The 24486-nt window shown below is 34.2% G+C and overlaps 4 protein-coding genes across 4 annotated transcripts in view; 1 reads left to right on the plus strand and 3 right to left on the minus strand.

The window, feature by feature from the left end:
* LOC123677461 (guanine nucleotide-binding protein subunit beta-2) overlaps positions 1-9465 on the minus strand; it is a 24388-nt gene extending 14923 nt beyond the window's left edge. Inside the window, exon 1 of the mRNA XM_045613987.1 lies at positions 9330-9465. The gene's annotated coding sequence lies outside the window, so the exon portion shown is untranslated. The remainder of the gene's footprint in view (positions 1-9329) is intronic.
* LOC123677460 (procollagen-lysine,2-oxoglutarate 5-dioxygenase) overlaps positions 1-23114 on the plus strand; it is a 23726-nt gene extending 612 nt beyond the window's left edge. Inside the window, exons 2-7 of the mRNA XM_045613986.1 lie at positions 2282-2845; positions 7236-7579; positions 10381-10502; positions 10751-10978; positions 21686-22010; positions 22071-23114. Coding sequence (XP_045469942.1) covers positions 2282-2845; positions 7236-7579; positions 10381-10502; positions 10751-10978; positions 21686-22010; positions 22071-22607 — 2120 coding nt within the window. The 3' untranslated portion in view covers positions 22608-23114. The remainder of the gene's footprint in view (positions 1-2281; positions 2846-7235; positions 7580-10380; positions 10503-10750; positions 10979-21685; positions 22011-22070) is intronic.
* LOC123677463 (immunoglobulin domain-containing protein oig-4-like) lies at positions 11246-14223 on the minus strand. Its single transcript, XM_045613990.1, has 4 exons — positions 14022-14223; positions 13902-13973; positions 11528-11677; positions 11246-11470 (listed from the first exon to the last, which is right to left on the minus strand). Exons 1-4 carry the CDS (start codon positions 14115-14117, stop codon positions 11312-11314), a joined length of 477 nt encoding a protein of 158 aa, XP_045469946.1. The 5' UTR covers positions 14118-14223; the 3' UTR covers positions 11246-11311.
* On the minus strand, positions 15747-19741 carry LOC123677462 (immunoglobulin domain-containing protein oig-4-like). Its single transcript, XM_045613989.1, has 5 exons — positions 19589-19741; positions 19440-19531; positions 16946-17027; positions 16111-16178; positions 15747-16059 (listed from the first exon to the last, which is right to left on the minus strand). Exons 1-5 carry the CDS (start codon positions 19671-19673, stop codon positions 15901-15903), a joined length of 486 nt encoding a protein of 161 aa, XP_045469945.1. The 5' UTR covers positions 19674-19741; the 3' UTR covers positions 15747-15900.
* Positions 23115-24486: the final 1372 nt, after the last annotated feature.

The raw sequence follows: 24486 nt of genomic DNA on the forward strand, positions 1-24486 counted from the left end.
TCTTTTTTCATGATAAAGATGACAAAATTAAAGAAATTGTGATTTGGGGTCAGGAGATATATATTATGTAGGCGAACTTAGTACCAGATAGATATGTTTTATTATTCTCCGATTTTGTCGGTGATGTAATAAATAAACATCTGGTCATACATTGAGAATCAAGTCAATTGGACAATGGAATATTTTGATTCTATGATCATATACATATTCTAATACAAAAAAAGCAGAAGCGAAATATTAACTGAAATCGAATTGAGTGTATTTTAAATACTATTTGTTTCGATTATTTAGGTACACGATAAAATTTAATCATTTTTTTGCATCTCATCATTTTGTCATATTAATTCTGATAACAAGTGTTTGATATTATTGGAGGAAATGGATTTTTTCACCCCATGTGATATTTTCTCTATTGGAAAATTTTTGGAATACTTTAAATAATCCGTCCTCTATCTAGAGATTCTTTTCATGAAGTACGAAGATAATTTGTAGATAATTACTTGATATTATAGTATCTGACCCACGACTCCAAGTTTGAAATTTAAGGAATTGAATTTTTTTTTCTAAATTAATTGATGAGGAGAAATTCAAAACATGTGCAACGATGATCCTGAATGTATTCTTTTCCCAAGATAATTTTGAAACTATGGATTCGATCAGGAAAAACTCCAAGCTTCAGGCAAAATTTCTTCTCTTCGCTAGAACAAAATTGAGGTAGAATTTCGAAAAAACTAGCCAATATGTCTGTGACCATAAAATTGACGGAGTTGAGATTTTGGTTATTGATAGAGGGTGGTCTGAAATGATTCGAATCGATTCACAGATGAAGAAAAAAATGTTAAAATTTCGATTTCCCAGAATCTATTATTCAGATTTTACTGAAATTTCGGTTTATATCGTTCAGCGATCAAGTGAGTCATTAAAAAATTAATCCAAGCAGGTTTTATACGGGAAAAATTATCAGGTTTTTCTGATATGATCATCCTATGAGCTACAGACTTTTTTTAGAAGGTTTGTTTCAAATTTTTCACCTAATTTCAGGGGGATCGAAGAAATGCCAAGATTGACGAATTGATCATAATCATTTGAATTGAATTTGAATGAAAAAAAAAATGATTTCATTCGAAATGGACAAATTTGAATGATGAAATTTGATAATGGAAAGGAAATTTGGGGCCGCATATTTCAAAAAAAGATAGACCAGAAAGTGTTGATTTCAGATTTGTTTTCAGAAGGCTACATTTGATTATAAAACAACGATTTGAATAAAATTTCAATATAAAATTGATTTAATCACAAATGGACAAATTTTAATGAAAAATGTTTTTCTTTTCGAAATTGCAGATTCGATCTGAGTTAAAATTCGAATTTCGATGAAGAATCAAACAATAAAGCTTGGTGCAAAATTTAATGATGATCGCGTAAACAGAACCATAGAAAATTCGAAAGGAATATCGAAAAAAATAGCCAATATTTTCGTTACCACAAATTCAAATTAAAATTTTTGGTATTGATGAAATAACAGTTCCAAACTTTGTGCAAAATTTCAAGCTGATCACATCATCGGAATCGTGGAAAATTAATGAAGAGAAATACTCTGTGATAACACATTTGTTGAAATTTCACATGTAAATTTCAGATTTTTCAAACTTGATGCAAAATTTCGTGTTGATATTGTTGATAGCTTTACCAAAACCACAGAAAATTCAAGTGAAATATCGAAAAAAAAAACAATATTTTCTTAACAACAGATCCAATCAATTGGGAATTTCACATGTACTTATATGTATTTGAAATGAGTTTTTAGTTTGTTGCAAAACTTTGTATTGCTAGCGTCACTAGAACCATTGAATATTTGAGGAAAACATTGAAAATACACATTATTTCCGTAACAATAGCGATCGAGTTGAAAATTTGCGTGTAGATGTAAAATAATCAAAAGCTTCACCAGAACAACAGAAAATTAAAGCAAAATATCGAAAAAATACTCAATAGTCAAGAGGATTTGTCATATAATTTCATTTGCAGTGAAAGCACGCTCTCAAGGCTTTCCATTATTATTCTCAATATTCTTCATTTCGAGGTCGTTTCTGGAAAAATTACTGAAGATTTAATTTAGGTTACACTTCATACTGATAATGGTTTATCATGCCATTGAACCCAAAATTTGTTCCACATCATACGAGTCGAATCAAATTGTATCAATTGGATTCATTCACCAAGTGTAACATTCCAAATCATTAATGTATTTAATTGCTTTACCAACGCTTCCTTATTCCAGATGATGTTCTCGTCTTCACTGTTGCAACTGAACAAACAGATGGTTTTCAGAGGTACAAGCTTTCTGCTGAAGAATTCGGGATAACACCAATAGCCCTTGGCTTTGGTCAAGAATGGAAGGGCGGTGACATGAAGGGACCTGGAGGTGCATGGAAAATAAACCTCTTAAAAAATGCCCTTCAGGAACACAAGTCACAGAATAAAATAGCCCTTTTCACAGACGCATACGACGTTATTTTCCTCAGAAATTTGGAAGATATCGTTGAGAAATTCAAAGAGATTGGAGCTAAGGTGCTTTTTAGTGCTGAAGCTTTTGTCTGGCCGGATGTCAAATTGACAGATAAATATCCAGTTGTGAAGGAAGGTAAGAGGTTCTTGAATTCTGGCATGTATGTTGGATACGTCGATCAACTTCTGGAGCTCTTGGAAAAGGAGAATTTGGAAGATGAAGATGATGATCAGTTGTTCTTCACCAAGGCTTACTTGGACGAGGAATTTAGGGAGAAGATTGGGATGAAGCTGGACCATAAGAGCGAAATCTTCATGAACTTGCATGGCGCAGAAAGTGAGTAGATTTTTTTAAATTTTCGTAGAGATTTTTGAGGTATAGCGAAATTTTCAGATTTCAAATTGAAATCTTAAAAAATTCTGTAACTAGAAGGAAAATGACGTATTCAAGCTACATGCAAAATTCCATGCCGATCTAGTCGCCAGAACCATAAAAAATTGGAGAAGAATATCGAAAAAAATAGTTTGTGTATATAAAATTAGCGCTCGACTCTACATGTCAAATGTTATAGAAGGTTTGTGCCATCTAAACTTAGAATTTTATTTTCAACGAAAGATCGCTCGAAAGCCCTTTTAAATTTTTTGTATATGTTGTTTAGTTGAGAGAGATTGGAAATCAATATGACAATTTAACGACATGCGTTGATTTTCATGATCTCACTTCATAAGGCTGCGTTGCCACTTCTACTGAATTTTAGTTTGCAGTTTATTTATTCTTGGACCCACTCCAATAATATTTTTATATTCTTCAACACTATGTTTTTCAACCAGAAATTCCATCATTATGAAATTTATAATTGTCGAGTTAGTTCATTATTATAGTGAATAATAATTCAAAAAACATATTTGGATGAAATGAAGACTCTTGCATCAATAATTTCTAGGCCTCTCCAGTAAAAAACCTTTTCTTTTCTTAAAAATTCGACTTCAATCTTCAACAGTGACCAATAGTGATTTATGTATAACAACTTCTAACTTTTTAATACGTTTTCTTATATTATAATATTCATTTTTGCGATCACTTCTTCATTAGAGTCGAATTTATTTTCTTGTAGTATTCTTTTGAGGTCTGCAAGAGGCCAATAATCACTTGGGATCAGATCTGGAGAATATGTTGAGTGGTCAATTCATTCTATTTGACCATAGTTTCATCGATTTGTGACAAGGAGAATTGTCTCGGTGAAAGAGAATTTTTTACTTTGCATTTGAGGACTTTTTCTTCATTCCTTCGATACAATAACCTTATGCAATATTCACTGTTTATGGTTTTACCTTTGTCAAGATAATCAATGAGCAATGTACCATGTACGGATGCCATAACCTTGCCATCTGATGTTTGATATTTTGGCTGGTGTGAACAGCTTTCACCGACTGCTTTCCACTCAGACCAGTTTTTTTTCACTCCCAGTTGTAGGAAAGTCAGTTAAAATTTAATGCCGCCATTAAAATTTTAATCCCCCAGTAGAAAGAGCCCATTGGCTACTTGCACCTACTACTTTTTGAAAAAATTTCCGACGATCAAAATGTTCAGCATGGTCGGTGGTTCTTCGTTCTTCACGTTTTAAGTCAGCATACCACCTTTTGGCAAATGTTTTCGATAGCAGAATCTGTATAACTATTATCAAGCTATTGATTTGCTCGCACAGTATTTTTTTCCCATGAAAAACCCTGTGTTTTATCAATACACGAAACTCGTTTTTCTATTTCTCAAACAACAACAAATATAACGTTACTGCAATATCTCGATCCAGACTTAATTCGAAGTTTTGGCAGTCATCTTTTGAAGCTTGGTACCTACTAACAAAAAATAATGTGGTACGGCACTGGAGGCGCCATCTAAGCGCCAGGACCGGGAATTATTGAGTGACGTGTTATAACGAATGAATCAATATGCAATCCAAGACCGGTGAAGAAATGTAACTTGGTACATTACACATGTTCACTTTCCTGATCAAAATCTACCCATGAATAACACATTTGCTACCGTAGATAATTTGAGAAACTACTTCAAGATACTACCAGAACTATCGATTTGTTGATGTGTTGAAAAACATAGTAAATCAATTTACGCATGAATGGCTATTTGAGAAAACAAGATGATTTGATAACGGTTTCGCATAAAACAATGATATTATTGTAGAAATTCAGCTTTCTCTCCAACTGATAATTTTCTTATGTAATTTTTTTCATCCAAACAATTAGGTCTAATTTTTTCAATAGGTCATACTTTATATTTGATCAAATTTCTGAGATCTTGATTAAATGAAAAATAAATTGAACTCCCCAAATATTTTTGTAATCATTTTTTATTCAATCTGAATGTAGATGAATATTTTTTTCTTTTAACAAGATCAAAAATAAATTACCATTGACTTTTAAAACAGCAAGATGGTCCTCTTGAAGCTATTTCCTTTGAGGTAAACTAAAATAATCGTGCGCAATAATTTTAATACGAATAAGATTGAAATTATATACGGATTTTTATGGCTAAATTGCATAATATTTAATTTGATCCCAGGAAAATGAAGCATTGATAGCTATTCATATCCGTTTTCAATTGATAACTTGGGTATGGTTAGTTCCAGGAAAATATATATGTATATATGTAATTGAATAATATAAATTCAGTTCCTCTCAAGAAGTCGGAATTTTGTACGATCTATGGTATTGAAAAACGAGTACCTATATTTTAAGAGGAATCAATGGATGTTTATTTCATTGTAAAAAAGAAGGAATGCCATTAATGATGGAAAACGATATCAGCCAAATGTCTGTCTACCGTTGCAGCACCATATCCTTTTCATAAAATTTTCCATTACCAATTCATGCACATTTGCGGCTTTACGTCCTTGATAACTTCACGACTTCAATCTTCAAGGTCTTGAATCGATTGAGGAGCATTGGCATATACCTTTTCTTTCACGTTGCCTCAAACAAAGAAAAAATAACATAGCCAGGGAAACTTTTCTCAGAAAATTGCGATTGTTTCGTTGCTTTATGCTAAATACGGTGTTATGTCGTTTGTGTAATGCCTAATTCCCAGGATCGAAAAGGAATCGACAAACCTGGGTTTTCGTTAGCACCACGGGCTACATCAGTAATATTCTCAATTATTCTAGAGCCACGTACACGGTTTCGAATCTTCACAGCATTGACTTGTCCGACAGCTCAAATTTATCAATCTGTTTTACTATTGCCGGCCGACAAGGTACATCACGACAACCCAAAAGTGCTTTAGTTTGCGAACTGTGAACCAAAATTTTCACCATTTTTGGAGTGAATTGTAACAATTCAACGCTTTGTTGTAGCGTGTATCATTCATTTTTAGTAATGGCGTAGTTTTTACTTGTCAAATGTCAAGAGTTGACAGCTTCAAAAGTGACAGCTGGTCAGATAACGAGCTATTCAAAATGAAAACTCATATTGGAAAACTCTTCAGTGTCCACAGCTATCGAAATTTGAAGTTTTCAGCTGAGTTTGGTCTTTTACCCTAACACGTGAAGTTGCATTGTCGAAAAGGACAAGATTCATTTATTAATTCCTTGGACATAGAAAACTACAAAAATTTCTGAAAATTCTATTTTTTTTCTTCGGAAGCTGAATTTTATATTATCGATTTTTTTATGCCCAATACGTCGACATGACATTTTGGCAAAATACGTGGAACCCATAGATTAATAACCATAGATAGAGAGAGTATACGCAATTTTTACATGTCCCCAACATGGTTAGATTACGTTGTCGGATTGTGATATATTTTCGAATCCTCAACTTTACTATTTCGTTATGAATGTATATTATACTGAATGAAATATATTTATTTGAGTGATTTCCGATTGCAAATTTGAATATTTGGAATACGATATTTTTCCTAATTGTCCAACTTATAATAAGCAGAATATTTATTGTTTTCTGTATCTACCTGCTGAAATCCAAGGTTTGGCAAAATTTTGCTCTCCTAGTGCCATCGGTTGTTTCACGTCGTTTTGCACGCTTGAATTTTGTTTTCTGAATTTCTGATATATTTAGGTAGGTATTTATTACAATATATTAAGGGTTAATATGAAACGTAGATTTACTATAGGACATAAGAAGTGCGTTCTTTGTGCAGAAACTCGCGAATTGATGGAAATATCGTAACACTGATATGTTTTCATTTTCACAGGCTCCATATGTCAAATTTTATAGTTCATGTTGGGGACAAAATTTGCTTACTGAAAATGACATATGCTCCCTTTATCTATGTTTATTACTCTGAGGTTGAATCATTTCATAGATATAGAACTTTTTGACGAGAATTGGAAAAAAAGAACAAACCATCCACACAACTCTGAACAACATTTTTGTACAAATTGAGAATTCTTATGTGTGAGGTTTTTATTTCCATGAAAACTCTTTAAGATTATTCTACAATTGATTATTAGAGTTTTGATTTCTTATTTCTCATAATAAATCTTCAAGGAAAAATTATTCAAGCTCGTCTGAAATGCTCACTAACATTTTGGACTTTTCTTTACACGATACAAAAGTACCAGTACCAAGTACTTAACCGTACCATTATAACCATTCTAAATTGTATAATTCCTACTGGAAAACCCTAACAACAATTCACCTTGAAGAGAGCCAATCCTGATTAGTAAACTAACATTTATCTCAACATCTTTCAGATGAAGTCGAAATCGTCGAGAAAGAATCCAAGGAGAACCCAAAATACAAGCTCAAAAACGTCATAACCCACACTGAACCCATGCTAGTCCACGGAAATGGACCCTCCAAAAAAACAGCCTTGAACTACATAGGGAACTATCTTCCTAACGGTTGGAACCCCGAAGATGGCTGCGTATCCTGCAAAGTTGGGCAGTTCGAGCTGTCCACAAAGGAAGAAGAACTGCCTAAGGTCCTGCTGGCTCTGTTCATCGAGTACCCAACGCCCTTCTTGGAGGAGCAGTTGCTGAAAGTTGCCAGCTTGCAATATCCCAAATCGAGAATCCATCTGTTCGTGCACAATGCGGTAAGGTCGTTAAGTATGGAATTTGTTTTGGGTAAAAATAGATGTTGGGTAATGGTTTAAACAGGGAATGTGTAATGGGAGACTACTTGGAAGTGAAGCGTTTGTTCAGATTCATCTGGACTTGAAGTTCTTTTTGAATAGTTGAATTGTTTTTGCTGTCTCAAAAGTTCTGAGAGACAATACGCTAATCACGTTGAGGTAAATGTGATCAACCTTACAGCACAATATTTAAAAGGATTAGACTTTTTCTTCCATGTTGAACTCAAAAAGTTGATTGCACACTTTGAAAAACACAACAGTACTGCATTACATCAATTTAAAAAAACCTCATGAGTTAACTTCAATAATTCGGTAGAATTAAATTTTTTTTTATCCAATGACATTAGGCTTTGAAGAACGATATACATCAATTAAACAAAAATATTTAATTGATGGTATGGTCCGTATACATATATATTTGGTTAGCAAGTAGGTCAACTATATCAAGATCTCCAGAGTGTTCCAGATTTCAGTCCAATAACTTTGTCATCCGCTAGAACTTTTTTCATGGAAAAAAGTTAATACAAACATATATTCTAACATTCTTCGTGTTCGAAATAGGGGGTTGAAATTTTTAGGTATTGAATTATAGATTTATTAAACTTTATCAAAAAACACGACGATTCTTCATATCATATGAATGTAATGTAATTATCCAGTGGCGTAGATACAGTGATCCGATGATCCTTTTCCTATTGAAAATCTAGGCCACTGTTTTTTTTTCGAGAAAATTATTCCATTTCTGAAATTATTAGTTTAACTGAAGAAAAACTCAAAAATGTATTAATATAATGTACCGTTTTCGAGATAATCGAGTACAAACTTTAACACCCTGTATCTCGAAAATGGAGCATGTTAGGAAATATGTTTTTATGAACTTTTTTCATGAAAAAAGTTTTTCTATCTGACGCCAAAGTTATTGAACCCCTCTGGACCCTCTGTATGTAGATTTCATGGAATAAATGATACCAAGTATGTTCAAAGTTTTATATGCTCGAAAGTTAAAGTTAAAATATTTCAATTTCTCATGGATTGAAAAGCCTTTGGAAAAACCTAATGAATTCGAAATGAATGAATTCATTTAAATGAGATTTTGAAAGTGATTACTAGAAGAACGGAGGTGACTTTTTGATAATCATTGAGATCTCTACTGGGTGTTCAAAAAGCGACGATACAATGATGACTCATTCAAACTCTAATATCGGGCTCATTCCAAATTGAAATACATTTTATTTTTTATTAGGAAGCGAATTTTGGTGTAGTGTGTAGTAAATATATATATAACTCCAAAAGTACCTTACGTTTTGAAGTTACTAGCTGTGTTAAAATTTAACGGATTTCAAAATACTCATTTAACTGTCAATGTCATTATTGTCATTTCATTAGAATGAATTTGTACATAACCTTGATGGAAATGATCTAATTTTTCACGATGAAAATAGTTTTGGTAGTAGAGTCCAATATATCAAAAAAATACAGGGAATTATTCAGTAAAACACAAAATACTCTACCTCCAGAAAAATTCAAGAATTGACTTGATAAAAAACTGTTTGGATAATTTCTCGAAATTTATTCGTTACCAAGTTGACACAGTCTTCTTGCATACTCACGCGGAGACGACCAATGATTCAATTATTCATTGGCGTAAACAAGTTATTTTCAAAATATTTTTTTTTTAATATTTGACCGAAATAACTGAAAAACTTCTTACCGATATGTAGATCACCTGTCGGTGTACACAATTAATAACACAATAAATAGCAAAATGGCTGATAAGACCTCTGCATACAAGCTCAGATTAGACTTATCGCTCGATTATTGGTTGGAAAGGTGGTTTTAATTGAATATCAAGAGAAGGAAGAACGATAAATAATTAATTCAGTTATTCGCATTTGTTGATTACACTTTGTAAAAATGAATTATGAGCGATCCAGACGGAAAAACTCTAAGTTTGAGGAAAAGTTGAATGAGTACCATAACAATTCTTTTTTTTTTATATTTTAACCATTTTCTATAATGATGTTCCGTGGTTATAATGATTGCATTTTTTGACATACAATAGCATCCTATTGAGCACTCAAAGAGAATGAATCAATAAGAATGCATTATAAAATTGTTTGAACAGTTCGGCTATCATACTGACGTCATTGATGACGACAAGTAGTTTCAAAACAGTTTCGTCAATATTTTCATTCTATAATAGTATCATTAATTTAACCATTTCTTGATATAATTTAATCATCAAATTTTCCTTTCATCAAATCGATTATTAAGAAGGCTATGTGCCATGTGGTAGATGGCACTTTCTTGTTAAGCCACATTACTTCCAGATTATACTCAACAACAGCAGGAAAAAAAAATGTTATTCAATTTTGTTCTATATCATTATTAATTGACTGCAACTCTTTTGTATGGATATAAATTTCAATCTTCTCTCAAAATTCTCCATATTGTTGTTTGATAACGACGTGAAACCAATAAATTTGGATTTTCCCTTACACTTGCAGCTACCAATTCAATATTTTCTTCCATGCGTGAATTTCTTTGTCGTACTGGTAATCTAGTATCGTGTAAGCAGAATTCACTTTTAAATTTGTCTCAGTCAATTAAGTGAATAATGTAGTCGATGTATTATTCTCAAATTTATCTCTGTATTGCAAAATTTAACCGTTTTCCTTATTCTCATAAATATTTCAGCTCATTTTTCTCATTACTGTATTGAAATTTTTGTAATTTGTTTTCACTCGTTACTATCTTTTCAGGCTAAATATCACATTGACCATGTCGAAACCTTCCTGGAAGCTTACACTGATCAATACCTTAGTGTCAAAAAAATAATTCCTGATGATGCAACAACAGAATGGGCTGCAAGAAACCTTGCATTGTAAGTGTTTTTATTTGATATATTTTATCTGAATAAAACTATGAAGGATACACTCTGATGATAAAACTACATAATAATGAAAATCGGACTAACAGAATCTAGGCTAAAAGTTCACGGTTTCGGTATATCACCGCTATTGGACTATCGCTACTCACTTCGATGGCAACACGTTTCCTTTTACCCTAGATTCTGCCAGTCAATTTTTTTCATTTATATTTTTGAATTAATGTTATATTTCTCACGTTAAGGGACCAATGTTTGGCAAAAGAATGCGACTACCTCTTCGTGGTGGACTCGATCGCCAATCTGAACAATCCACACACCCTGAAACTTTTGATCGAACAGAACAGGACCGTCATAGCACCTATAATGGTCAGACCTAACAAGGTTTGGAGTAATTTCTGGGGAGAGCTCACCAAAGATGGTTTTTACGCCAGGTCGAACGATTACATGGATATCGTCCACAACGAAAAGAGGTAAGGTCGATAGTTTTTTAATTTTCCCTTGAAAATTTTCAAATGAAAGCTTCTAGTGGAATCCGAAGATTCTCGGAAATTATAGAAAATATAGTGGTTGCTACAAAGAATTGATATCCGATCCATGAATTTTAAAGGCTAAAAATAAAGGTGTCAAATTAAAGAAACTATTTTCTTAAAAAACGAACATACGTGAAACTTACAATAATACTATAACCTCGAAGTCATTGTTTTGTAGTTAGTTATGAGGGTAAAATAATAACAACATAGTGTAAAACTTGTATTCTTTTTTCCATTATATAAATAGTTTTATTTTCTGTTAGTACATTAAACTTAATCGAAGGCAATACTGAAATCTGTTTTGAATGATCTTCTATCCAAAGAGTACATATTGTCTGCTGTGCATTCGTATACACCAGCGTCCATCTGGGTCGCCGGATCTATCTCCAGCTTACTTTTTATCTTGTCGATACCAATTGTCCATTCGTGTATCTGTGAAAATTGGTTTTTCTTCATTTATATATTCGATCAAATTGACTCCTTACTTACATTTAGATACATATGAGTAAATATTTCGCTTCCATCCTTATACCACGTGATTATAGGCCTTGGATTGCCTCTGGCAACACAAACGAAGGCTATTTTGTGTCCTAGCACGTATTCATAATCGAAGTGTGAAGCAAGAGTTATTTTGGCACCCTGTAGAGAGAAGATGAAACATTTGAAAAGTGTGAAAAATTTGTAGTTCCGATTTTTTTTTTGTAAATCAAAACCACCCGTTCGTAACTCAGAATTTTTTCAGAAACAATCCAATGCAAAAAGTTGGTTCAATAACAAAATTGAGCAACCAAGCTCGAGAACAAGTTACATCCATTATTAAGGCCAGAAATTGAAGTATAAAATTGACCGAAATTTTTTGAACAACAGATCTTAATTTTAACGTTTGTCTCAAAAATTTTGGCACAAATTTCAACTGAATAAAAAGTTTTATTGTCAAAAAGTTTCATGGAGGACAATATATCTTGCAATAGCAGAATGCGTGGAAGGTTTACCATGACTAAATCTTCCAAGAAGTCTAATGCCCGCCACTCACGAAGCGTTTTTTCGAGCGTTTGGTAGTAGCGTTCAAGAGATTCCAGTCGGGCAGTCAAGTTCATTCTCTGATTTACAGTCGTGCGGCCGTGTCCCGAGCTGCCCGACTGGAATCTATTGAACGCTTGCTACAAACGCTCGAAAAAACGCTTCGTGAGTGGCGGGCATAAGACCTACAGTCAGTTGAAGGAACGTTCATTACAATTTAATGCCGTCATTAAAATAACCTGCATCATTAAATGCGGGATTAAAATTTTAATGCGACATTAAATTGTAATGAACCTTCCTGCAACTGGGTGCTAGACTCTTAACTCGACATAAAGCAAACTAATCAGTTTTTCGAAACTGCCCAGAAAAAAATTGGAAAGTTATTAAAAAAATATATCACGGCGGTACGGGGTTTCCAAAGATACAATTTTCAGATAATTGAAGAGAAAGAAATGTCCAAAATATACATAGGCGTACAACTTTGCTTACGCCATTTTTTCCGAAATTCAAGGCTTTATTGTGAAAAACTGGTTATACATTTATGATTCAAAGTATTGTCCATCGCTGGCCACTACTTTATTTCATCTTTTGGGCTGCGTATGAATCCCGCGTTGAAAAAATTGGTTATCTTTTGTAGCGATCCACGAATCGATCCAATTTTTTACTTCTTCATAAGACTGGAAGTTTTGGACAGCTAGGCCGTTTGCCATTGATCGAAACAAATGATAGTGCGAAACGTTTGGAGAATACGGCTGGTGGGTTAGGTTTCCCAGTATGTCTTGACCACTTTCGCAATATGAGGTCGAGCATTGTCATGCTGTAAAATTACTTTATCATGTCTCACGTTGTATCTTCGTTTATCTTTCAATGCTCTGGTCAAACGCATTGATTGCTTTCGATTGATTGTTTCAGTCGGTTTTAACATCTCATAATACCTTACGCCGAGCTGGTCTCATCATACTGAGCATGGCCGGGATATCCTCATGATTTTCTGCGCTTGGGATTATCGTAATGAACCCATTTTTCGTCTTCAGTCCCAATGCGATGCAGAAATCCCTTCCTTCTTTGCTTTGCAAGCATCTGTTTACAAACAAACAAATGCCGTTTAACATCTCTCGGCTTCAACTCTTACGGCACCCAATTTCCTTGTTTCTGAATCATTCCCATGACTTTCAATTTGAAATGGCTTGTTGCGTACCTCCCAATGTTCCTGCCAATTTTTGTTGCGTTCGACACGAGTCTTGATTAAGTAATGCCTCCAAGTTTGCATCTTCGATAACCTCCTCTCTTGCGCCGCCATGCTGGTCTTCACCGTTCTTGAAGCGTTGAAACCACTCTCTTTCACTAATAGCGGCTTCACCATGGATATTTGAGAGTATTCGATGAGCCTCAGCCACATATTTCTTCATATTAAAGCATAAAATTATAACCTCCCGCAGATTACGACAATTTGGCTGACATGTTTAATCGAGAATAACTTTATGATGCACACACAAATCGAGTAATATTTCAATGGCTTTATGTTCACAAATACCTGAGCTTATTGTATGATGTATGACATCTACGATATATTTTTTCGACTACCACTTAACGCTACAGCCATCTATTGCAAAACGGCGACGGAAAAGTTGTACACCTAATAAAATACATATTTTTTGTTGCTAAAACTTTCAATTAAATCTGTTCTGGAAATTGCAATAAATCCATGTTTTCTCTTTGAAATTGTATGAAGAAAATTGTGCCAAAACTTTTGAGACATACCTTAATGAACAAGGATCACCTCCTCAATTTTTGACATATATTCACCTAACACCCGGCATAACGAAAAACAATGAAAACTTACGTTGTTGTTATTGTAGTATTGATCAGACTCCGGGTCCCTGTACTTTCCAGTGATGGGCAGACCTATTTGAAACTGAAAAAAAAACGATGAGTTCATTCCCAACCAATTCTTTCGTCTCACCTTCGACTTGGTCCTACTCCTCGCTCTTCCTCTCCTTCCTGAGACCATATCCGCGGAGAAAATGAAAAGGAGCAGGTAAAGCATGCAGGTCTTCATCCTGACGATCACGGTCAGAAAACGAACATGCACAAAATGCAACACTTCTCTTAAACCACATCCAAAGTCCCCCCTAGATCTAAACAGGAGGACTGCGGTGCGGATCTCAATTGTTTAAATTGATATGATTTGGCAAACTGATGAAAGGTAGTTTATGGGGCTATATTGAATAATGGGAAGCGTTCTATAAAAAGGTTTCTTGTATTGGAAAATTGTGGAGTCGTTCAGGTTTTCCTAAGCGGGGGGCTGCTTGAGATTTATTATTTGGGATTTTTTTTTTTTGTTGTTGGTGTAACTTTGGGCGATTGGGTGAGAGTTTAGAAGATTCGTTCGTAATATGAATATTGCTTGTTTATAGATTTATTGGTTCTAGGGTTGAAGTCTGTATGGATAACTTGGAATCAAAAATCTCATGCCGAAATATTTTAGGTATAGATAATTAAGAGTCTATCGAATATAGGTCAAGCTTTGTAATCTATTTCGGAATGGAAAAAACATTTTCGATCGTCCCTTTCACAATCTCCACTAGCAAAATTAATTTCGGACCATTCTGAACAACTTTGGTTTGATGTCTGTCTGTGTGTCAGCAAATCCTTGCAACAGCATTAACTCCTACAATTCTTATCCGATTTTGGTAGAATTTGGTATGGGTGTTCTGTTGTGAGTTGTAGATGACCCCCATATCCAGATTGAGAGTTCACAAATGTGAAATTCTCGAGATATCCATATTTACCGTTTTCCAATACGTATGATACAATCTGAGATGGTTTTAATGACAATACTGTGTGTTATTTTTTGACATTTCTTATGTCATTCACTATCAGTAATTTACCCTATTCAATCATGGAAAGATACACGCTTCAACGACGTTTAAAAATTGTGAAATTGTTTTTCAAAATCAAGTAATTTCAAAATCAGTGGTCATTTGTGAATACTAAGGGAACTGAGGAAAGAATGATCATTAAGACAAATTTAAAAGTGGTACAAGTAGGGTTCAGTACTTGGTACTGAAATTTGGTACTGTTATTTGAAATAATTAGGTCGCAATTGCTTAACTTCTACTTTGGCATTTAGTTTTGTATTGTACGAGGATGATGAGTTAAAGTGAATTCAACTATTTTTCTCGAAAACGAAGATTGATATTAAAAAAACACAAGAAATCAAAAAGTTTCTCAATTCATAAAAATGAAAAAATAGAATTTTTGTACTCAATAATGATGGTTGTGTTGCCCACTGAAACTCCACTGAATCTAATAATTTCAATTTAGTTAGGGCTGGAAAATCACCTCATCACTTTGGATAAATTTACCAAATTTCTACCAAATCAGTGTAAAAAAAATATGATATTCAATTCCTTGTATATCGGAATGGAAGCAACTCCTTAGTTACTTTTTTTTTAAACGATTCACCTTCTGAAGTTTCGTACCGTGGTAAGGAAACACCATGTATTCGTGTTAAATTTCATATAAAAGCCTTTTTCTTTTTTTTTTTATTCTAGAAATTTATTCATACCTTAAAAATTCACTTCTATGTGTATGTTTGACAAAACAAAGCTAGCTTCAAAATATTTATCTTTTCAAAACATGAAGGTATTCTCAATTTGGATCTGGAATCAGTGAAGAGAGAGATTACTTTGAAATTTTTTTTAATCAAAATGAAAAATATTATAAGAACCAAAGCACATTTATCAATTCACGTATGATAGAATTGAACGAATGTGACAATTGTGTGAATATATTATTATGTCTGATAGTAGTTTCTAAAAAAAAAAATAGTAGGTATATTAGTATGCAATCATTACATAATCCGTTCGAAAACCCCTAGAATCGATCGAGTATTTGTTATTTGCTTGACACTCGTAATACCCTGCGTCTTTCTGAGTCGTTGGATCTATCTCCATTTTGCTCTTGAGTGTATCGTTCCCGATTGACCATTCGTGGACCTAAAAAAGTTAGGCGTTATTCATTTGGAACGTGAACTAAATCTTGCGAACCTGGAAAAACTTGTGTGCGTAGAGTTCAATTCCGTCCTTGAACCACGTGATTTCTGGTCTTGGCAACCCTAGAAAGAAATATGAGTCAATTCTCTTTATTTTCCGAGTCAACCGAAGGTAGAGAAGGCTTTGTGTTATAGTGATCCTTCACTAAACCAAGAGATAGTTTCGTGGGCTGCGCATCTCTCGGAAGAAGAGCACTAATGGGATATACATCCAAATATTTTGAGGCAAAGTCACCATGCTCCGCTATGGAATGGTGTATTTGGCAGGGAACAATGTGTGTTCTCTGTGATGAAACACCGAAATCCCTTGATAGAGAAAGATGTGCCACCTTCAAAATAGGCTGAGAAACGCCTCTTTTATCATAGACTTCAAATTTTCCGATTGCAAAATGCATATTAGACCATTCTGAACGATTTCATTTCGTGATTGTCTGTCGGTGTGTATACGAAAATCCTTGTAGCTTCATCTTCAACAATTTTTAATGGTAATGGGTTCTTATGGGTATCCTGTTGATACCCGTAGATGTCCCATACTGATTTTCCAGCTTTTCCAGATGTAGAATACGCGTTGAGCATGCGTAAAAGGGCTTCATTTATTGATTTCTACTCCAGTGAGAGAAGAAAGAGGAAAATTCAAAATGGTCAACCTGCCAAAATTATAATTAATGTTTACTATGTGGATTTTAATTGTAAATTCAAGGATGCCTCATATTCCCAAAAAATTTAGAAATTGAACGTAAGTCGTAAGGTCATAATTTTACTTTTACATGATAACATTAGTTTTCTCATTGCCTGGAAGCATAAAGAATCTATAACTTTCGTTTCCTTACCTTGAGCCATACAGAAAAAAGTAATTTTTCTTCCCAACATGTAGTCCAATTCGAAATGGCTTGCCTTTGTGATTCTTGCACCCTAAAAAAATTTTAACAATAAAATAATCGTTCACAGGGTTCTGAATTGGTAGGAGTTCAATTCTCAGTTTTTTTCATTCAAATATCCCAATGTCTTGAGAATTTTCAGGGTAGGTTCGGATCTCTAATGCCGCGGTTGAGTTAACTGAGATAATCTGACTAAGGGTTCCGTAAAAATGGGTGTTCGAAATTGTGTTCCTTATGATTTCCAAACTACGAATTCGATATCGAGATAAAAATCGAGAAAAATATGGAAAAAAAATCCAATGTCTCAACAATTATAACAATTTCAAACTACGTTATTTTCAGTCCTAAGCGAATTTTGTTTGTAAAAATTGCGTATACTCCATAGGAGGTGGGTATACTTAATTTTTACATATCCCCAACATGGTTAGGGTTAGGTTAGAGACCTATGTTTAATACTCTATGGGAAATACCAAATATTTCTATGATTCAATCGGTTAGGGATTTCGCATGTACACAGAGTGTTCTACAAGCTCTTTGACAGACTTTGACAGGTTAAGGCCACAATCATTCTGATCTTCTTCTTTCTATGAACAAAGGTCCGATTTATTTTCATTTGAAAGTAACAAGATTTCGGAAATAAATATTTTTTGGTTAAAGTCACAAATAAGATTGAACTTCAAAGATTGTATCAACCTATATGAACAATAAAAATTGTTCGAAATATCCTCCTTCGGCTTGAATGCAAGCCTCACATGGACGAACTGAAGATTCCGTTATTCGAAGTATCAGATCTGAGTAGTTTCTCATTTGGTTTGCTGCATCTTGATTTTCTATCAAGTAATTGTTGATGAATATGATGTCAACAATATATACAAGATACCCATATGTCTCCGTAAATAAAGATCTAACGGAGTGTGATCAGGTGAACGAAGTGGCCATGACATTAGTCTTCTTTGACCTATTCATTTATTTGGGAAATTTCCATTTTCCCAAGGCCAAGCTGCTAGTTGCCTTCCCCTGTGTTTCATTCATAACATCTAGTAGCATCTAATCATTGTTGAAAATCCTATGCCAAAACTTGATACTGAAATGTTGCTGAAATCATCTTCGTCGAATGGCATATGGATTTTGCACTGGCCATACATGTTCAGTATGATTGTTTTCTGTTTCTGATATCGTCCTTAATGAAAAAAGTCTCGTCATATCACATGATAAGTAATATAAATTTATTATTTGGTGGATGTTGTAAAAATTATAGTTTCCATATCAACTGGTACTTTCGCTAGTCCACCTACTTTCAATTAAAACTTTAAAATGAATTATTTTAAATTCTTGTTACTTTCAAACGAAAACGAATAGAACCATTGTTATGGGAAAAAATGTTCAGAGACCTCGTAAATCACCCTGTATATAGAATAACCTTTTCAAACTTCGTGCTAAATTTCATGTGGATGGCACAACCAGAACCATCGAAAATTCAAGAAGATTATAAAAAAACTAGCGGACCCGACAGACGTTGTCCTGTACACACGTCTTTAATTTCATACTTTTTTTAATGAGCTGAAACAATCTGGACCGCTTTGATGAAAATTATTATTGAAAAGTTATTACTTTGTTAAATAAATAACAGCATCGTAAATGAAAACTTTAACTCATTTTAATGAAAGGTGAAAAAGCTTGCACTCAAAACATTTTATAACATATATATTTATTTTTTTTTAATTTACAAAAACTTAATTTATCGTAATGCCATTGGATGTACAATATTTTTAGTTAGTCCATGAGGAGTATAAACAAACAAACTCGATGGTTTTCCAACTCTGGAACACGCAACGTACAATTGGCCGTGAGAAAAACACGGATTTTCTATGTCTAAGCCACAAAATGTCATCGTTTGACATTCCAAAATCAACAACTCCTTATAAATAAGAAATTAATTGAAAAAACATTTTCCAGTAGACCAAACTGTAAATCTAAACCATTCTCGAATCTCCACGAACACACACAAAAAATTTCATCAAAATTGGTCCAGTCGTTTAGGAGGAGTTCAGTCACATACACACGCACACAAGAAATATATATATTAAGATAAGGTAAGCCCTGACATGAAGGTGGCAGACTTTGAGCGTTCGTTCATTCGTGTGCTGATTGCACCCTTGAAGACCACATATATACTGTAATGTGCTCTTCAAGTGTGCAATCGGCGCATGAATCAATCTCCTGACTTCACTTCAATGCTTTTCTGATGTTTTTTTAACAACTCTGAGAAAGCTATTCACGTTGTTGCAGAGTGAAAGTAAGTTCATTCGATAAGGGTATGTTTAAAGTTTTTCCCTGTTGAGTCAACATCATGCATAGAATCAGGAAGAAATCAGCGTTTCGAGTGGCTGATATTGAATCTCCACTCATCTCGATTAAACACTAATTAATCTCATAGTCTACTTACATCCTTATTCTCGTAATAAGTCACAGATGCCGGATGTCTATGTCTCACAATAATCGGCGAATTGAAGATCCTCCCACGCCTGCTCTGCTTCGCTGAAATTGCAAAAAAAATCACTTCAACCATCCCACTTTTACAACCCTTATACTTACCCCCTCTTCCTCCAACTCTGGCCCCAAGACACGTGGTCAAGAAGGGGAGGGCGCAAACCAGGAACAGCACTCTTCTGCTCACCATTCTGGCTGATGTACGTCAACTACTCTGCTCAGAAAGGTTCACCGATTTAAATTGAAGATTGGTGACTTTGTCCTCCAAAACATTCGATATTGTTTTTCATTGTCTCTTGGAAGTAATTGGGACTTAATAGGGCTATTACCGATGAAGGAGTTGGCACTTGAGATTGAACATAGGGTTAGGGAAGTGAAGTACTATGTTTAGATGGCGTATTGAGATATGCCGGTCAAGTTTACGAGGTCAAATGACGATATAGGTGACCTTAATTTAGGGAAAGAAATAAATGTTACGCCACTGTTATGGGGTTGGTTTGATGTTGGAAGTTATGCTTTATTATTTTCAATAAGCCTTAGGAATGGGTTGTTTTATTTTTGGACATTTCAAATTTGTCTATAAAACATAATAATATGTCGTCTATCAGTTCTTATTGAATTTCTCTCAGTATGAAAAAATGATCACTGAGTGTGATAAAAAAATTAACAAGTTCTACAAGTTGTTGAATCGTGTATCTTTCCTTCATTTTTTTGGCATAACCTACTGAACACAAATTAAATAGAATAAACAACTATATGAGATGGGCGATCTTAATTTTTGAACAGAAAATAAATGTTACGCTACTGTAATGGGGCTGATATGATGTTCGAATCGAACTTTTGGTTCATTAAGTTGAAAAAATTTTAATAATTCAACAATATAATTGCCAAAATGATTCAGATTATTTTTTCACATGTCAAAATCTGACATTTTGGTGGTTTCAATTGATAGCAATGGATTATTCTAGCCAATCATTCACCTTGTTCGAATTCAGTCAAAATTTGACTTTGAATTTGTCATTAATGACAGCTTCGTACTTCGAGATATTGAAAAATGAACACGAACCAATTCAGTGCCATCACTCAAGAGAATATTGAACATTTGAATATGATATGACCGCCACGGCTGGCTTGGATGTAGTCCAATCTGGATGTCCAATTTTCGATGACTTTTTTCAACATTTGTGGCCGTAAATCGGCAATAACACGGAGAATGTTGTCTTCCAAATGGCCAAGGGTTTGTGGCTTATCCGCATAGACCAATGACTTTACATAGCCCCACAGAAAGTAGTCTAGCGGTGTTAAATCACAAGATCTTAGAGGCCAATTCACAGGTCCAAAACGTGAAATTAGGCGGTCACCTCGGCGGTCACCAAACGTGTCTTTCATTAAATCGATTGTGGCACGAGCTGTGTGACATGTTGCGCCGTCTTGTTGAAACCACAGCTCCTGGACATCATGGTTGTTCAATTCAGGAATGAAAAAGTTAGTAATCATGGCTCTATACCGATCACCATTGACTGTTACGTTCTGGCCATCATCGTTTTTGAAGAAATACTGACCAATGATTCCATCAGCCCATAAAGTGCACCAAACAGTCAGTTTTTCTGGATGTAACGGTGTTTCGACATACACTTGAGGATTAGCTCCACTCCCAATGCGGTAGTTCTGTTTGTTGACGTAGCCATTCAACCAGAAGTGTGCTTCATCGCTAAACAAAATAAAATGGACGTAGTGCGCATAGAACCATTATTTTGGAAATAAAATTGCACTTTTTGCAAGCGTTGTTCAGGAGTGATCTATTCATGATGAATTAATTGCCAAATTAAACTGAGAATAAATCACTTGACAGCTGTTTAATCGGTCGCCATCTTGAACAGTAATGCCAACTTAAAGTTATATACCTCGAAAAAAAAAACACCCGTTAGAATCACTCGTCCTGACGGACTCGTGATTTTATCAATCGGTTTTTTTCAAATTTTTGCCAAATAAACAAGTTTTCCTGGAAAGATAATATAGATAAAATTTGAAGCACTCGTATTACCTTTGAATATACCACTAGGACTGTGCATTCTTGATGCAATGATTGCAAATCATTCTAAAAACGTTATATTAACTTTACAAACCTTAGCACCATGACTTGTCGATTCTTTTGGCGAAAGAATTAAAGGCACAAGGATTCAAATTTATTTTTATTTCCAGAGGACTATGGGTTGTACCCTTCATAAACAGCGTTTACCTCATCAACGCAAAGCTCCTGAAGAAATACGACAGAAATACCCTGAAATACTCCAAAGATAAACTGGACCCTGATATGGCCTTCTGTGCTCAACTAAGAGAACTTGGTGTTTTCATGCACGCTACCAACAGAATAGATTTCGGTCATTTGGTCAATCCAGAATCCTTCGACATCACACGAACAGAACCTGATATGTACCAAATCTTCGACAACCAAAGAGATTGGGAAGCTAGATACATTCACCCTGACTACCCAGAAAATTTCAACATTGAAAAGAAGCCCCAGCAGGTAAGTCGCAACATTTGTAAATTCTGATCAAGATTTTAAAACAAAAACTTGATTTTACAGCCTTGCCCAGACGTCTACTGGTTCCCAATAGCAACAAAGAAGTTTTGCAAGAGCTTAATCACCATGATGGAAGCCTTTGGCAAATGGTCGGAAGGTAAGAATGAAGACAACCGTTTAGAGGGAGGCTATGAAGCTGTACCAACCAGAGACATCCACATGAGCCAAGTGGGTTGGGATAGACATTGGCTGTTCTTCCTGCAACAGTACGTTAGACCCTTACAAGAGCTGGTGTTTTTAGGATACACCCACGATCCTCCAAGGTCATTGATGAACTTCGTGGTGAGGTACAAGCCTGATGAACAGCCTTCATTGAGGCCTCATCACGACAGTTCCACTTACACTATCAACTTAGCATTGAATGAGGCTGATGTAGATTACGAAGGAGGTGGCTGTAGGTTCATAAGGTATAACTGTAGCGTCACCAAAACAAAGCCTGGATGGTTGTTGATGCACCCTGGAAGACTCACTCATTATCATGAAGGTCTTCTGGTGACCAAAGGCATAAGATACATTATGATATCTTTTGTAGACCCATAGACTCATTGATAGACTGATTTGTTGAAGGAGGTCTTCGGTTCAATTGTTGAAAGAAGATAGCAAGGTTCTAATTGTGGCCACTTTGTAGGCAGCAGCAGGATTAAATGTTTCTGAAGATGTTAAATGTTTCATAACATTACTGTTGTAGTATCCAGTGGGTAATCCATTATAGACGATGTAATGATGGAGTACTTTTCATGTTTTTCAGTTCCTTCCGTATTTTATTGTTAATTTTTAATATTAGCTTTAATTTTTTAAGTTCCCAGTTTTCTTTACGATAACTAATTCCGTGTTCAAAATAATGAATGTTAGATAAATGTTCGTTCATATATTTACTAATGTGTTTATTCTTGTTGAGAATCGTAATCAAGAGCTTAAATATCAAATTTCTCTATATCTCGGATATAGAACGTGCTATCTAGATCAAATATGTTTTGTGATGTGCAATTTTATATTTTGACAGCAAATAATATTTTTGTAAATATTGATTAAAGTTTTATTATTCTATATTGCTTGTTTCAATACTTTTCCCAGACGTTCAATTTAATCAATTGAACATCGCTAATTGAAAAAAAGATACTGAGAAACGTTTATGATTTAATTCATTCATGATTTTTCAAGTCAATTGCTCCTTCCAGTTATTTGACTAAACAAAACATTTTCAGTTCAATTTTCGATTTTCAAAGGAAATGATTATGAATTAGTGGATAGATAAATTCAATTTTTTGTTGAGATATCTCTCAATAATATATAAAAAATTAAGAACTTAAATAGGAGCATCGATTTTTCTTCTTATCAAGAAAAAATTGAGAGTAAGATGTGTTCCAGAAACTAGAGAACTTATAATCAACTTATGTAATTTTTCAAATATTACGAGATCTTGATAATCTACCGAAGGTACTTTTGCGATGTTAATTGACTCATGAACTAAAAAAAAACCCGATCGAGTATAATAAATCCTATTGAAGTATTAGTTATTGTTAATCCCTATGGTTCTTCATATGTTATTCTACTAGAGACAGCATTTTGTCAGAAAATTTTTTCGATTGAATGACGTTATAATACAAAAAAAAAAGGCATGAGCGGAATTGCCAAAAGCTGCATAAATTCTCAAGTGGTAATCGGCTTGACAAATTCACGAGAAAATTACTCGAAAAGTAATGTTTGGGAAATCAAAAAAAAAAACCACTGGGAATAAATCAATTATCAAATTAATTCCTTTTCAAAAAAAAATATTTATTTATCACTCATTTAATTATTATTTTATTTATTATTATTATTATTATGGTTGTAGATTTCAGTAGACGGAATCTGTTCTTCCAATTCTTTTTTCTGAGAATTCTGATTAGCAGCAGATATATGATTGTCCTCTCTGAGATTTTGAACAAGTTTCAAATGATGTTCTGCATCTTATTGTAGATATGGTTTTAAGGACTCTGCATTTGAATGCCCCATAATTTTAGTTCATTCTTCATTAAATCCTTTTTTGGCAGATACTCTATAGCTATTTAAGAATGGTTCGTTATTTTTAACTTTTTCGTGCTTGTTTCAATATTTTTCTCAAATATTGTCCATTTCTATACTAAATTTATAACTAGAGGCATGTTTTGGTACCAAATTCCTCTTTCTCAATTTGGATGAGTAGTTAAAAAAGAAAGGAACACGATATTCTATTTCCTGTTAAAGTTTGCTGCTATTTGCTGTTTGAATCCAGGACCGGCGTTAGGGGTGAAACAGTGAAGCGACCGTTTCAGGCGCCTCTATTTGAGGGGCGGCAATTCGACCCAGTTTGTTGCCCCCCTTTTCAAGTTTCATTCTTTATTCTTAAAAACAACATAAGGTTGTTCCGCTCTGCTGCATTGGTCAACATTCCCTGCAA

Source organism: Harmonia axyridis, chromosome 4 (genome assembly GCF_914767665.1).
Source record: "Harmonia axyridis chromosome 4, icHarAxyr1.1, whole genome shotgun sequence".
In the NCBI taxonomy this organism is placed as follows: domain Eukaryota; kingdom Metazoa; phylum Arthropoda; class Insecta; order Coleoptera; family Coccinellidae; genus Harmonia; species Harmonia axyridis.

Coding starts and splice junctions, on each gene's coding strand:
- LOC123677463 (XM_045613990.1), bottom strand. CDS start 14,117: ATGAAGACCTGCATGCTTTACCTGCTCCTTTTCATTTTCTCCGCGGAT. Junction 13,974..14,021: donor GGAGTAGGACCAAGTCGAAG/GTGAGACGAAAG, acceptor TTTTTTTTTCAG/TTTCAAATAGGTCTGCCCAT. Junction 11,678..13,901: donor AATACTACAATAACAACAAC/GTAAGTTTTCAT, acceptor TTCTCTCTACAG/GGTGCCAAAATAACTCTTGC.
- LOC123677462 (XM_045613989.1), bottom strand. CDS start 19,673: ATGGTGAGCAGAAGAGTGCTGTTCCTGGTTTGCGCCCTCCCCTTCTTG. Junction 19,532..19,588: donor CAGAGTTGGAGGAAGAGGGG/GTAAGTATAAGG, acceptor TTGCAATTTCAG/CGAAGCAGAGCAGGCGTGGG. Junction 17,028..19,439: donor CTTATTACGAGAATAAGGAT/GTAAGTAGACTA, acceptor AAATTTTTTTAG/GGTGCAAGAATCACAAAGGC.